General features: G+C 43.1%; 1 protein-coding gene across 1 annotated transcript in view; it reads left to right on the top strand.

Annotated features, from left to right (window-relative positions):
- stab1 (stabilin 1) overlaps positions 1-16667 on the top strand; it is a 175513-nt gene that overhangs the window by 113613 nt on the left and 45233 nt on the right. Inside the window, exons 61-64 of the mRNA XM_085274736.1 lie at positions 10450-10594; positions 12045-12178; positions 13738-13903; positions 14322-14428. Coding sequence (XP_085130862.1) covers positions 10450-10594; positions 12045-12178; positions 13738-13903; positions 14322-14428 — 552 coding nt within the window. The remainder of the gene's footprint in view (positions 1-10449; positions 10595-12044; positions 12179-13737; positions 13904-14321; positions 14429-16667) is intronic.

Here is a 16667-nt window from a genome sequence, read left to right as displayed (position 1 = left end):
TTAGAAAACTTCTGAAAATGGCAGGTCTCTGTGAAGTGGCTGAAGTCTGTGGTGTAGAGGGTGAAGAGGAAATGACAGCCCCTCATGTTCCCACTGTGTTGCTGATCACCTTATCAGACACATAATTTTGAAAATGCACATATTGTGGTCTTCCTATCACCTAACTAACAATCCTCAACAGTCCTCAACTCAGAGGAGACGCTGGTAACTGAACTAAAGGGGATCCTGGTGTGGCCTGACTATAAGTTGAATGAGGATGGTGGTGAAGAATGAGTCTTTCCAGTGTCTTCATGATGTGGGAAGTCAGCACTACAGGTCTGTAATCCTGGGGGCCACCGGGACGTGGCATCTTTGGTACAGGAACGAGGAATGACGTCTTCCATAGTACTGGGATCCTCTGCAGACTCAGACTCATCATAAACAGTTTATGAAAGACTCCACAAAACTGGGGGGTACAGGTCTTTAGGACACAGAGACTGGACCCCACCTGGTCATGCAGACTTGCGTGAGTGGAGCCTTTATGCCACTCCACATATCTCTTCATGCTATTCTATTGGAGTTTCCACTCTAGCTTTCTCCTATAATTGTCCATAGCCTCTCCCCTTCAATAATGCCTGAACCATTCTCACCTACTCTCTATTGCCCTGAAGGTCCTCTTTTTGTCATTGAGGAGGGCTTTGATGTCCTTAGTCACCCATGGCTTATTTGCATTAGATAAGATAAGAGATAAGATAAGACTACTGATCCCACGGCGAGGAAATTTGTGCTTTACCACAGCTCAGGTACAGATAGCAGTAGAACACAAAGAGCATACCAAAAATATAAAGAAATACAAAATAAATGAATAATAAATAAATAATATTAATAATAATAAAAAAACAATACAATATATACAACAGTAGCTGAGGTTCTACGTACATGCATATGTTACAGGCCTTCGATGGGGTCTGTTTTTAAACTGTTTTTTAACAGAAAAGCAGAGACAGGAGACATCAGTTGCGTTCGGTCTGCAGGCTCTTCCTCGTCTGATTTATTAACAGAATTTAACAACGTCCTTTTCTTTTCATTTAGATGCACACATTTCTCTTTTAACAACACAAACATTCAATTAGGTCCATAGCTCAAACCCTTTTGGTTACCTTGCACTCTCGCAAGAATAAACCTACAAAATAATCATTGTATATGAGTGTCCTTTACAGTAAATCTGTAACCAATTCTACTGCATTTCAGCATCAAAAACATTTCTTTTTTTTTATTTTATTTTTTTTTATTATTTATTATATTTTATTTTCAGATGTTACAGACGGGACAGACATGAGTGAGAGATAGGAAAGGGAGAAAGAAAGAGGAAGGAAAGGAAAAACAGAAGGGGAGAGGGACAGTGAGAAAGGGGGGGAGAAAAAAAATAAAAATCTCCTGGATCACCTGTTGAGAGAAGAATAGAAAACAAGCAAAAAAAGACAAAAAAAAAACCAAAGCAACATACTAAACACAACACTATCGCATTAATCTAGCTAAGTGTAAACAGCAGTAAATACTAAATATTCAATGTTGTTGTGCAGCACGCAGGACAGATGTGCTTCGAAGTAGCAGCCAAGAAAGGTGTAATTTGGGTCTACAAGCAGTGAACACCCGTGTGCATACCTGTGTGGATCAGCGCGCTTGTATTCCAAAGGTTTCTCCATGTAACGATCTGCTAGGGAGTGTGGGGGGGCCACAGCCCCGTCCTCCAGGGTATGAAGCAGGTATGGAGGAGATCAAAACTCCAGACATCCAGAGGCCCCCAGAACACAAGAAACCATGGAAGACCAACAGAGGGGCAGCCGCGCCACTGTTCCAGTAAGAGCTGAGGAGAGTCCCAGATGAGGGTTCACTCAGCAGCCGCGGAGCAGAAGCCAGGGGGAGTTGCAGTGACGCGCCCGTGAGCTCCGCCGGCCGCCAGCTGTGCCTGAGTGACCGAGCCCCAGGCCGAGAGGCCGGGGGCACCCCACCCCCGAAGGGGCCCGAGCGAGCCCCAGGCTCCAGGCCCCGATAAGCGGCCGCCAAGGAGTGAGCCGGTGTGTACCTGGACGCCCATCCCCAGACACAAAGAACCACCAACGCACCGACACCTGAGGGAGTCCGCCACCGGCAGGGGAAGTGGTGGTAGGTGGAGATAGGCCTCCAAACCTTGGAGGGCCTGAGGTGTCCCCAGAGAGGTGGCGTCTGATACCCAACCTGACATATAGACACAGACATACAGGCACACACAGACACAAACATCCATTCCCCCCCTCATGCTCTCATATGCACTCACTCCACACTCAACCAACGTGGAGACAGACATAAAGAGACGCTGTACACACGATCACACTCCCCAAGCGTACTCTACAAACCGGGTCTAGGTACCCTTGCTCCTGGAGGGGGGAACTGCACCCAGACCCAGGTGGTGTTACCCTTTTCCCTGCGGTGGGGAGAGGCAGACCACCCCGACTCCGTAGCAGCAGGGAGGCCCCACACTCCAGACCGCAGTCGGACGGCCAACTCCACCTAGCCCTCCCGCTCCAGCAGGCCGCAGAGAATGGGGGTGGGAGAAGACTCCAAACCTCCCTCCACCCGCTCATTGTAGTGTTGATGCATGTGTGTTCTAAGGTGCAATTAAAACCCAGGAGGGCATGGAGCTACCTGCATCAAAAACATTTCTGTGCAGCACCACTAACACTGCAATTAACCCGCTTATATACGGTGGCCCCTAGAGACAAAGCACATGCAAACTCCAAAACACTTGCAAACTCCAAAACACATGCAAACCCCAAAACACTTGCAAATTCCAAAACACAACGGAAAGTGCTCCAGGACGCTAGGGGCAGTGTTGAGCTTCTGTTACCTAGTAACTACACAAGCCAGGAAGTACCAATGACCGGATTTGGGGTCTGCAGCCTTAAAGGCCGCATTTTAAGGACGATTACGTCACAGCGATACGACCAAGGCTGCTCGAAATATGACCCTCAAATGCGTCCTTAATTTCCCTGAATTTTAAGGATGGGTCGGCATAGCCTTCATGGCCCAACATATCCCAGACTTCATAGCGCGGCGGTGGTGTGGATAATTTGACCGCAGCACACCTGCACCAGGGTAAACCTCCGCCTACCCAGTCTTGCTTTACAGGTGAAAATAGAGCAAAAGGACCACTGAGTCTTTGACTTTATTTATTTTCTGCTGTGTTTTACTTGCATCTATTTGAAAGACTGAGTGTAAACACAAAAAATATTTTATTTTATGTGCTGAAATGTGCAGAAAATAGGTTTAAATAATAAACAAATCTCTTCCAGTCAGAGAATGTTGCATATAATTAATTTTTTGCTTGATGCATAAAGTTAAAAGATTAAAACTAATAAAACAAGTTAAAAAAAGAGGTTTTTCCATTTGATTACATTTTGTATGATGGATTATGCAGAAAAAGTAGAATTGGGCTGAAAGTTCTATCGCTTTATCACCTCTTCAGGTTGTAAATCGTGTTTTTAAAAAGTAACTAAGTAATTAATTACTTTTGAAAATAAGTAATCAGTAAAGTAACAGGATTACTTTTTGGGGGAAGTAATCAGTAATTAGTTACTGATTACTTTTTTCAAGTAACTTGACCAACACTGGTCATATATCCACAAACACAACCAGCTGAAAGTCAGTGATGCTGCTCAGTTTGCAGTCCTGAATATCACGGCACAAGCAGGATTCACTGCACTGTTAATGTTAGCTATGTTATATTGCTGCCTCTGTTCGGTGGTCTCGAGCCAAACAGACTTTAACGTGTTTGAACGAGCTGACGGTTCACTCGTTAAGCTGAAAGAAAGATGCTTTAATCACAGGAGTCACACATGTGTCCACTGTACCATCTGGGAACTCTTCTTGTTTCGTAATAACACAAACACTAAATCCTCCTTCTTTTGTGCTGTTTTGTAGCAGTGTATACACCTGAGACCGAGTATGAGTTCACTGTCTCAATGTCTTCTTCCTAGATGTTCACCAGTGTTATAGGAGGTGACTTCTTCCTGAAGTCTATGACCATCTGATGCGTCTTGATAGCGTTGATTTGGAGAGCGTTGGTCTCACCAGCTGACAAAGTCACTGATGACCCCTCTATATTCCTGATTGTTTTCATCTGATACGCATCCAATGATGGCTGTGGTCTGTTGGTTAGGTAGTCGATGGTCCATGCAGTCAGCTGTTTGCCCACTCCGGCTTCCTCCAGCTTCCGTCTCAGTAGTGCAGGCTGGATGGTGTTGAAAGCACTGGAGAAGTCAAAAAACATCATCCTCACAATGCTCCCTGCCTGCTCTAGGTAAGAGAGGGATCAGTGCTACTGACAGCATTATCCAACCCGATTCCAGACCAGTAAGCTAACTGCAGGGGGTCCAGGCTGGCTCTGTTGTGGGTAGATGTGTGGATGGGGGTGAAGCAGGGTGGTGGTGTGAGGAGAGCTCAGGTAACAATGACATTCCACCACGAGAGGGGCAGGACAGCATTTGGAGGGGGGTTGATGGAACCTGGGGGGTGGGAGAGGTGATAAGGTCAAGAGCCAAATCTGTTGAAAAACAGATTCAATTCATTGGCCCACCCCCGGTCAGCAGACACTGTGGCTCCTCCATTGTCCTTGAAGTCTCTCTTGGAGAGTACAAAAGGATCCTCGTGTCCTTGTCTCCATGATTGAAAGCCCTCTTCTTCTCGTTCACAGGGCCTTCAGTTGTGGGGTCACCGGTTTATTGTTTGAGAAACACCGTACCTTCTTGCTAGGCACAGTGTTGTCAAAACAGAAGTTGATGTAGTTGGTGATGCAGTGGTTGAGGCCATCAATGTCCTCATCGTGAGGCTTGCAGAGTTCTGCCAGTCTGTGCATTCAAAACAGTCTCTCAGCATCTCACTGCATTCCTTGGATCACACCCTTATTACCTTCTTCGTTGGGAGTTTCCTCTTCACCATGGGAGTGTAAATGGGTTGAAGAATGACCAGGTTGTGGTGTGTGTGGCTAAGCGGGGGAAAGGGTGATGTGCTGTAAGCCTGCTTTGTGTTGGCAAACATGGTTCAGGGTTTTTCTGTCCCTTCTATGGCAGGCAACATACTGCGACAAGTTAGGGAGAGTGGCAGATAGTGAGGCGTGATCGAAGTCTCCAGAGATAATAATGAGGGATTGCAGGTTGTGGGGTGACCGTGGCTCAGGGGGTTGGGAAGCGTATCTGTAACCGGAAGGTCGCCGGTTCAATCCCCGGCCCCTCTGTCCTGTGTCCTTGGGCAAGACACTTTACCCTACCGCCTACTGGTGTTGGCCAGAGGGGCCGATGGCGCGATATGGCAGCCTCACTTCTGTCAGTCTGTCCCAGGGCAGCTGTGGCTACAACCGTAGCTTGCCTCCACCACCACCAGTGTGTGAATGCGAGAGTGAATGAATAGTGGCATTGTAAAACGCTTTGGGTGCCTTGAAAAGCGCTATATAAATCCAATCCATTATTATTATCATTATTATCTGTAGCTGAGAGACCGTGGAGTGAATGTACTTACAGGTTGCCATAGCGTTGGCCGAGTGCGGAATGTAAACAGTCAGCACAATAACGTGAAAAATCCCTGGCCAGGTGGTATGGCCGAACGCTAACCGCTAACAGGAAATAATTTCCCCTAGGGATCAATAAAGTATTCTGATTCTTTGGTACAGCGCTGTTCCTTCACAGTGATGTGTCCCGGGTTACATCATCTCTCATTGATCTTCATTGCTAGTCCCCCACCTCCCCTCTTACCACTCTCCACTGCGCTCCACTCCGCTCTAACCAGTTGAAAGCCATCCAGAGTTACGACGGGGTCCAGTGTGTGGTCTGTGAGCCATGTCTCAGTGAACAGCAGGAGGCTGCTCTCCTGGTACTCCCACTGCAGTCTGGTTAGCGCCATTAGCGCTTCCATCTTGTTGGGTAAAGATCTTACGTTACCCATGAGAATGGATGGAATGTTCAGTTTGTACAATGGATAGTCTTAGCTGAGACAATGGAGTTGGTGCAGAAGGTTATGTAGTCAGTGATACACTCAGTAAGCCCATTGATGTCCTGACCACGGGGCTCACAGTGTCTCCCAGTCTGTGAATCTCAAAACATGAATCAGGTTATGATCTGACCTACCCAATCGGGGGAGGGAGGAGGAACTGGATAGCCCTTTTTCCATGAATACCTACTCAGATCAACTCGCTACAACTCGACTCGGATCAACTGGTTTTCCATTCAAATCCAGTACTACCTAGCCATTGTTGTCATAGCAGTGTGTCCAAGTGTCCCGTGAAGTAATTAACATGAACGTTACAAAAAAGGTGGGTGTCTGGACAAGAATATACCTGCTGCTCGGACTGTGGCTTTTCACCAGACTTGAGCACCATGGCATTATTTTTGTAGCCATTTCCGTCATTGACATGTTTCAAAAATGGCGGTTTTAATTTTTGTGAACAAGACGCTCTCATGGCTCATCGCATGACACTACTGACCAGCCAATTGGTGATATGCAGTCTGACGATGCCACATCGGATTGCTTGGAACCTCGAGAAAGTAGGTACTAAAAAAGTACATCTTACTGTTGGGTTTATCTAGGCACAAACCTCACTGGAACACAAGCCCAAACTCCACGACAAATCAAGACTCTTTTGTCTTTTGTCTTTTTGGCTTGCAAGGGAAGTCAGTCAAGGCCAAGTAATGCTCCCTTCACCTGTCCTTTAGCCAACTTCAACTGATTCCTTCACTACAGCCCTTTTTATTGTCAGCAAGCAATCATTCATGAATATGCAATTACAAATACATGTGACATTCTTAAGCAGGCATATCTGAACAACATCAGTGTCTGTACAGGGAGTGCAGAATTATTAGGCAAATGGGTATTTTGTCCACATCATCCTCTTCATGCATGTTGTCTTACTCCAAGCTGTATAGGCTCGAAAGCCTACTACCAATTAAGCATATTAGGTGATGTTCATCTCTGTAATGAGAAGGGGTGTGGTCTAATGACATCAACACCCTATATCAGGTGTGCATAATTATTAGGCAACGTCCTTTCCTTTGGCAAAATGGGTCAAAAGAAGGACTTGACAGGCCCAGAAAAGTCAAAAATAGTGAGATATCTTGCAGAGGGATGCAGCAGTCTCAAAATTGCAAAGCTTCTGAAGCGTGATCATCGAACAATCAAGCGTTTCATTCAAAATAGTCAACAGGGTCGCAAGAAGCGTGTGGAAAAACCAAGGTGCAAAATAACTGCCCATGAACTGAGAAAAGTCAAGTGTGCAGCTGCCAAGATGCAACTTGCCACCAGTTTGGCCATATTTCAGAGCTGCAACATCACTGGAGTGCCCAAAAGCACAAGGTGTGCAATACTCAGAGACATGGCCAAGGTAAGAAAGGCTGAAAGACGACCACCACTGAACAAGACACACAAGCTGAAACGTCAAGACTGGGCCAAGAAATATCTCAAGACTGGTTTTTCTAAGGTCTTATGGACTGATGAAATGAGAGTGAGTCTTGATGGGCCAGATGGATGGGCCCGTGGCTGGATTGGTAAAGGGCAGAGAGCTCCAGTCCGACTCAGACGCCAGCAAGGTGGAGGTGGAGTACTGGTTTGGGCTGGTATCATCAAAGATGAGCTTGTGGGGCCTTTTCGGGTTGAGGATGGAGTCAAGCTCAACTCCCAGTCCTACTGCCAGTTTCTGGAAGACACCTTCTTCAAGCAGTGGTACAGGAAGAAGTCTGCATCCTTCAAGAAAAACATGATTTTCATGCAGGACAATGCTCCATCACATGCGTCCAAGTACTCCACAGCGTGGCTGGCAAGAAAGGGTATAAAAGAAGAAAAACTAATGACATGGCCTCCTTGTTCACCTGATCTGAACCCCATTGAGAACCTGTGGTCCATCATCAAATGTGAGATTTACAAGGAGGGAAAACAGTACACCTCTCTGAACAGTGTCTGGGAGGCTGTGGTTGCTGCTGCACGCAATGTTGATGGTGAACAGATCAAAACACTGACAGAATCCATGGATGGCAGGCTTTTGAGTGTCCTTGCAAAGAAAGGTGGCTATATTGGTCGCTGATTTGTTTTTGTTTTGTTTTTGAATGTCAGAAATGTATATTTGTGAATGTGGAGATGTTATATTGGTTTCACTGGTAAAAATAAATAATTGAAATGGGTATATATTTGTTTTTTGTTAAGTTGCCTAATAATTATGCACAGTAATAGTCACCTGCACACACAGATATCCCCCTAAAATAGCTAAAACTAAAAACAAACTAAAAACTACTTCCAAAAACATTCAGCTTTGATATTAATGAGTTTTTTGGGTTCATTGAGAACATGGTTGTTGTTCAATAATAAAATTATTCCTCAAAAATACAACTTGCCTAATAATTCTGCACTCCCTGTATTCTGTGGGTGTGTGTTTACAGCTATACTATACATAGACATACAACCTTTCAATGAACTAAAACTGTGTGTATGAGGCATGCAGAAAAGCAGAACTAAGTGTCTTGCTAAATGATAAGAACAGGAACTTGCAATAGGTCATGTCTCAGACGAACATTTAAAAGTGTGAAGTTTTGCACTTTTAAGAAACACAACAATCTAGTTCCTAAAGCTATAATGGAAATTATAACGCCGAGGCTGCTTCCTCTCATCTCATGGTACACAAGTGCACACAGAATCTTATCAGACCTAATAAGGATATCCTTTTTATCAGCATACAAATGATTATATGTTCCTAAGCACAAATGACAATATAAAAAATATCAATTCCAACACTTACCAGGTACTATGACCTAATGGAAAATCATGAAAACCGTGGTGAACCATACAGAGTCGATCTGAGAAGCTACTAATGAAACGGGCTTATGTGTGCTTGATTATAAACCGTAGGTCTAAAATTCTCTCCCCTCAGGTGGGACAGACCACATACTGTGTGAAAGTTGACAATGTAGCGTCTAAGGTGACATGTTGAAGTCACCCGAGATAGCAATGAAGGCACATGGAGCTGTGGGGTTAGCAGGGGGAGGAACATGGACTGCCAACAAGCTCACATGGATAGATTCCCTGGGCAAATAATATGACCTGAGTTCAACAGCATAAAGTTCAGTGTCTGGGCAATAAATCCACTCTTTGATTGTAGGTAAGCAAGTACACCACCGGTTGTTTAAAAAAAAAAGGCAAACCCCCTCCTTTCTGCTTACCTCTGTCTGTCGGCCTGAACGGTGTGGAACCCTTCCACAGATGTGTTCTCATCGGGAATATCCTGGTGCATCCATGATTCAATTAAGTTTAACACCTGAGGTTCCCTTTGACTCCAAGCTATCACTGTTAGCTCATCCATCTTGTTTGCTACCATGACTGGTTTGGTGGTGGGTCAGTAATAGAGAGGCATAGACCTATGAAAGCCAGGCAACAGCACCCTGACTGCCATTAGATATTGAGATGCAATCCTTGGACTCATTGTCAGACCCTACGATGGTGGAGTGATTCCTGGGCTCCTTAGGTACACAACAATGCCTGGCCTCATGTGGCAGGAGTATACAGGCAGTTCATGGAGGATGAAGAAATTGATACCATTAATTGCCCCCCAAGCTCACCTGACCTAAATAGCACAACTAATCCAGTACAACACCTGGGAAAATTTGTTAAATCCATCCCACACCTCACACTCTTCAGGAGCTCAGTGATGCCCTGGTCCAGAGGAGGAGATACCCCAGCACACCATCCATTTCCTCATTAGGAGCATGCCCCAATGTTGTCCAGCTTGGATAAAAACATGGATGCATGAATTCATTTTTCAGTCAAGAGATGCTATCGGATTTTAAAACATGGAACACTGAAATCAAAGTCATTTTAAGTGCATATTCAGCAGCTTCTGGGTGGTACCTGGGACTCTGTCAGATAAGAGTGTTATAAAAATTAATGGTTATGGGATTTGATAAGTGTTTGATTATGTGTCTCTGAATAAAGTACAAATATGATTTAAATAAATTTCCCCAAAAGCAGTTACAGAAATGCATCTCACCTCAAAGCCTCAAATGTTATTATTTTACTGCACATACACAAAATTACACAACTTTATAGCTTTGCTCAAGGTTAAATCCAAAGTGACTGCACAATCCAATCCCATGCTATTTCACATTATGGATACAGTAAATTAAAGAATACACAGTCTTCATCTTTATTATATAATCATGAGTAGAACTATAAGCTCACCAACACATAGTTCGAAACTGTTGCACAAAATCATGTTTGGTTTCCCAGTTGTTCCCAAGCTGCTAACTGGTTTTTTGGAGCTGGGGCGGGACAAGCAGCATCTTTGCCATTACTGTTATTAATGGTTTTTTGAGTTACGTGTCTCCCTCTAAAAATATCCCTGAATATGAACATAACATGACATCCTCCTGTAAGCTGATCACTCTAATCTGGTTCTTCTAGAATGAACGGGAGTGCGAGTGCTTGCCGGGGTATGTAGGTAATGGAGTCCAGTGTTTGGAGAAGATGGTGCCCCCTGTTGACCGCTGCTTGGAAGACAATGGAGGCTGTGACCCTGTGGCGATCTGCAAGGACCTGCATTACCACGGTAAGACATGTGAATGCAGTGAAGCCATGAACTGCAGTGTAGCCACGTGTCACATCTGCTGAGTGGGAGCCATGTTGGCTCCCAGTCCTACTCTATTGCAGTTTCCATGGTAATCAGACTGATTCTAAAGCAGATGACCTTTGTAGCATCTATGTTTCCATGGTGACATTATGGCTAGCATTGTTTATTATAAAGGACTTCCATTTGTTTATTTATTTGTTTTTCTGGGGCTGGTAAACAAATGTCAGCTCTGAGTTGAGCTCATTAGGATTTGGAGCTCGTTAAGGCTTGTTAAACATGGAGCTCATTAAAGGCTCAAAGGCTGTTATTACTTCCAACCTGATCTTCATTAATCAGGGTATACAGATAATTAGGAATTCACCATAAATGATCTGTTCAGAGTTACCCTTTTAATGAAGTTTGTGGGATATAAGCACCTGCCACCCAACCAGAGAAAAGGATTTTCTTCCAAAAATCAAATGTATGCATTTTTTCAGGTCTGTAGTGAAATAAGCTGTAGAGAAATCTGCCCTCATGTCTCTTTCCAGAAATCATGACCTATTTTTTAAACAAAAATCCTCAAACCTTGAAAAATCCATTTTTTCCCCCACTGTCCACATCCATAGATTGCAAATTTAAAAAACAAAAGAAAACATTACAGTCCAGATGAGGGGGATGTTGCTGACTTTGAAATCTTGCTGCTCTGAGTTCAGAATGATAGCCATTGCCATGCTTGTGAAACACAGTTCATACTAAAAATGACGTCAAACCTGCTGGAGTACAATACATTTTAATGTTGGTTCGGCTCGTCACACAGCTCCTAATCAGGCACTCAGAACATGGCGGCATTGTAGTCATTCTCTGTAAGTTGTTACAAGGCTATGTTCATGTCACAGTTCCCACGAACAAAAAAAATCAATCACAAGCACCCATAACTGCACGAAAGCCAGCAAAAAAGCACTGCAGGTCATGAAACAGCAGAAATCATTGTTGGTACAAGGAGCTGAAGTTGTTAGAGCTGTTGTATCGTTCACTTTGTGAAAAAGACTAAGCATTCCAAAAAGATAATACACACACTGGACACCATTTGTTTAAGCTTGTGAGGTGAGATTTTACTCTGTTTGCACAGTGGCAGTAAAGGTGTTGATGAGCTATTTCTGTCATTTGAACTTCTTGTCACAGGAACATAAACAAGTTTTTTGTAGAAAAAAAATAGTCCCCGAGGTTATGTAACATTTAATTGATTCGTGCTTTACTCATCAGAACTTAAACACCAAGTAATTACATCATATTAAAAGAAAAGCAGATGTTTCTACTGAATCTGGGGTTGAATGTCTCTTGGATTTGTTCAGCATCGGATCAAATCGTGTTTTTCACTCGTAGAGTTCATATTTGTTGTACAGAATGGTGCAGAAATCTGAGGGAAGTTAACGTGATTGTCGTGCTTCAGAAAACAGAGCCGGAGTCTTCCACCTGCGCTCTCCAAAGGGGAGGTACCAGATGAACTTCAGTCAGGCCGACGCCGAGTGCAAGGCTGAGGGCGCCACATTGGCTACCGTTAAACAGATGGGAGACGCACAGCAGGTAAACCTACCTACTGAAAGGGTTTACATAAAGATATCAACAGGTCGATGCACCTGAGTCAAATATGTGGTATACCTATGAGAAAAAAGGAAAATGAAATAAAAGTTTGTGAACCTGCACCAGCAGGGTTTTTCTACAGATTCTGTCTTCATTATAAAGACACACCCCCTTCACGGTCAGTTAGGCTGACGGGGAAGCATTCAACAGTTTTCAAGAAAAGCAGCAAAGCAGCCAACTCAAACCTTTGTTAGTGAAAGAGTACTTGAAAACAAAAATGTCACGTCCTTTTCGGCGCTCTCAAACTCATTGAGTAGCATGCCACATTTTTCAGGAGCTCTGCAGGTACTACAGTTTTTTAACACTAAATGACACACTAAAAATCACCTGCACGGCCAATAGAAAAGCTTCTTCACTTCAGCTGTATTAGAACCTGAACTGTGAGCAGTGCATGGTAACTGTGAGACGTTATCAGATGGCAAATGTTGTCCATGGCTGTGGTCAGATAATCTGTTTTATTTTAAAAGGCCCCTAACTGAGTGAAGTGACCAGGAAGTATCTGCCATAATGGTAGTTGTTGAATTCTTCAGATATTCAGAAAAGATGGTTCAAACGGGAAGAAGATAATGATGCTGCACAGTTCAAAGTGACACACTAGGAAAAAGAAACTTTGTACCTTTGTGGGACTTTATGCAACTTATGAAGTTGCTGCTTTGTGTGATTTATTTAAATGTTAAGAATAAATAAAGATAAAACTGAATTAAAGGTTCAGTATACTTCAACCTTGCATTAGTTGTGTGTTGATTGTAAGCATTGCTGTGTTTCCAGCCTTTAGGATTATTAATAACTTGGCATCAGTCACAGAAAACATTAACAAACGCTGGAGTTACAATGATCATCTCTCTAGCAGGAAGAGAAAATACGAGCTGACAATTTGACATGTCAGCTAAAGCCAGAGTGACTGTCTGTGGGTTTTGTGGTATTATTAACTGCTGTTCTGAATATTGCTAAGCTGGAGTCTTGGACTTCTGCATTTGGATCTTTACTCCCACATTTCCTGACAGTGACATCGTATCATTTCATTTAATAAGCTGCCTTTGCCTTTTTCTTTCTAATTTCAGCTTTGAAAAGATACTCTTTTTTTTTTACCATTTGTGTGAAATAACATGGTCAGGACACATGGGGTGTTAAGATGTGCCTTTTGTAGTTCACCTTCAGGATGTTGTAGTTTTAACGCAGTACACTCATGCCAGCAACAAGTCCAAGTCCTCCTTCACACTTTCACTCGACCTCATGACAGTTTCCATCATTGGTAAAGTGGAGGAGGGAACTTTCTGGATTTTTACCCCACAAGCCAAGGTGCCCTTTAACTGATTCCCAGACAGCAGGAGGAACGTTAGATTAATCACAAGCTTAAAAACACACGCAGGATGTGAGTTTTCAGTTTTCTTGTGATATTTAAGATATTACCAGTCACTTCAGGAGATTTTAGTTTAGTTTTAGTTCAAGGCAGAAATGTAAATCAAGCTTTATCTCAAGACTTTTTTCCCTGGCCCTGACAGCTCGGGATGCATCTGTGTGTGGCTGGCTGGCTGGACGGGGGGAAGGCGGGATACCCGACCCGCTACCCCTCGGTCATGTGTGGAGACAACCACGTGGGTCTCGTATTGTACAAAGAACCCATGGACCAGAGCAGCAAGTATGACGCCTACTGCTACAGGCTCAGAGGTGAATCTGTGTGTGTGTGTGTGTGTGTGTGTGTGTGTGTGTGTGTGTGTGTGTGTGTGTGTGTGTGTGTGTGTGTGTGTGTGTGTGTGTGTGTGTGTGTGTGTGTGTGTGTGTGTGTGGACAGAAGCAGGTCCTCCCTGATCTGTACTCCCACTTTAATGTGTTGTTTACTTTGCATTGGACTTTAATGCTGTTGCTCTGTGAGCCATGCTATCTTCAATGATTCATAAAACAGCGAATAATGAGGTAAAAAGCATAAAGCACAACCGCGGAAAACAGTCATTCTGAGTCCTAGGCTGGAGTGTGTTAACCTTGAGTCACAGCATTGGCTCATGTACATGCTTAACTCAAGGTGAACATACTGAGCTGATTGAATGTTCAGCTCACAGTTTGTAAAAAACGATTTTTGTGTGTGCAGATGTCTCATGTGCGTGCCCTCCTGATTACGTTGGAAATGGAGATTTCTGTAACGGCGTCCTGACCAGCGTCCTTGCAACGTACAGCAACATCTCCATCTTTTACAAGGTGAGTGTTTTGGGTTGAGGAGACGAACGCTCTCTCTGGTTTGAAGATTAGGCTTCAAAACGTCTGATAAAGTTGGATCACTGACCCAGACGCTTCTCTTAGTTATAGCTTTAGCTGTCTGTTCAGGCTGTTGGAGTCTCTCTCTATTCCTCTTCTCTCCTCTTTGCTCCATCCGTCCCACAGCTGCTACCCATTAGATGCCTGTCCCTCCCTGAGCCTGCTTCTTCTGGAGGTCTCTACATGTTAAAGAAAAATGAAGGAAAGACATGGCTTATAATTTGCTAACAAAAATTCATACTGAGAGTAATGCTGCATTATTGAAGTAATATTGAAAGTATTTATTCAGTACTTAACCATGATGCCCAACTCACAGCATCTGTTAAAAGTTTCTAGTAAACTATTAACCAGCTAGCTAGACTCACAAACCAGAATCATGAATAAAAACACTATTTTCTGTTGACTAATGTCACCTTAGCTGATGTTTATCGCCCAAAAAGGAGCTCCATAGATCAAATTTTTTAGGGTCTTAAAGCTTTTGTTATGATTTCCCTCCTCTTTATGACAAATATAAGCACCTAAAATGTTAATGTAGCCACTGTTAATTGTGCGTTAGCACCTTTTTAACAATCAGGGTCTCAAAATCTATCATTGAAACTGGCTCAGTTTTGTAGTTGTAAGCTGCTGCTGTCTGTATTGGCCCAATACTATTGGGGCTCCACGTGGAAAAGAGCAGCCAGAGTAACTGCAAACATTGATTGTGAGTCTTCACAAAGATGGAAAACGACACAGGAAGATGGCGCCTAAACTAAAATCAGTGGAGGCACGGCAGCAGGAGTAATCAGGAGGTACAGAACGAGCCGAAGTGCCTCTAATCAGAGCCCCAGGAGTGGCCCTGCTAAAATGACTCCACTAACAGCGTGCTACTCGATCAGTCTGCAGCTGAAAAACACACGGGCCGCTGCTTCAGACCTGGCAGCCATCGCTGGAAAGCAGAGTTTCTGTGACAACTCAGTGCCCACTGTCATTCAGTAATGAAGACAGAAAAAAACTTTCAGCACATTTCAAAGAGACCAAAGTGAGTCACCAGTCAACTGTCTCAAGCTGCGTTGCCGGCATGATTAAATCTTTTTCATTTCTATTTTTAAAGGATTTCAGGGTCAATAAAAACTAATCTGAATTCATCATTTAATGATATCTATAGAGCTTTAATAGATCTATAGACATCAAAGGGAACAGCTAATAAGTCAAGGCTCAGTTTAAACACATAAAAAAAAGCCATGTGAGAGGAAATATGTTCAGCTCAGTTATGAAAAATTAAAGTTGGTTGAAAATTGTGTGTTTTGTGTCACAGAAGGAAAAAACTTCAGCTGTGTTTCTCTGATGAGGGAGAGGGACCCAAATCTAACATTTTCATATTTTAAACACTAAGTTTAGAAACTCTAACTTTAACCCTGTAACACTAAGTGTTTTTGGCACCTCAGAAGTGTTATTGCTTTAACATTAACGTTACTATATGTCTTTGTTTAAGATAAACTTTAAAATTGATAAATTGTTTCAATTGTCAGAAAGTTCAATGAACACAGTTTTCCAGTCAAAAGAAAAAAAAATTCTGGCAATTTTTTCATGGTTTAGGTTTTACTGGATTAAATCAAATACATTTAATTGTCAGGTAACATTTTGTCCTTATTTATTTACTTATTTTTTAACCTTTCGTTTTTGCTTTCCCATCTTTTGAATTTCAACCAGCTACCCCCAGTACAGTTTATACAATATATGCAAGAGCTTAGATGGAAAAAGGGAGGAGTCTCTCCCAGCTCTAACTGCTCCCTCTGAAGGCATGCTTGCCAGTCAAACCTGTTATCAGCAGCTCTTCCCTAATCTGTGTACTTGGTAACTAAACTTGGTCCCAAAGGATCTGTTAATTTTTTAGGCTAGAGTCACTTGTAAGACCCTTTGAGGGATGTTAATAATGTGTAATAATACACAGGTTTTCACCTTTACAAGGTAGACGTTTTTAATGCAGGATATTCATCTGATATTCATCAAATCATCTTGAATGTATAATCTGAAACATCAAAAATGAGCAGAGAAAAAGCCTAAAAATATAAACCCAATTTGTGAGTCCACAGTTGATCCCTCTGCTGTCTCTGCTGAAATTCCCAACTGTGAAATCTTAGATCTGATCTTCTGTTCTGCTAATCTCACAGGAGACAAAGAGAAGAACAACTCCTCTCTCTCC

Source organism: Mchenga conophoros, linkage group LG5, assembly GCF_057382185.1.
Source record: "Mchenga conophoros isolate Kocher_MC1m ecotype Shallow Benthic linkage group LG5, M_conophoros_male_GT1.1, whole genome shotgun sequence".
Taxonomy (NCBI): domain Eukaryota; kingdom Metazoa; phylum Chordata; class Actinopteri; order Cichliformes; family Cichlidae; genus Mchenga; species Mchenga conophoros.
This window is presented reverse-complemented; position numbering and strand designations above follow the sequence as displayed.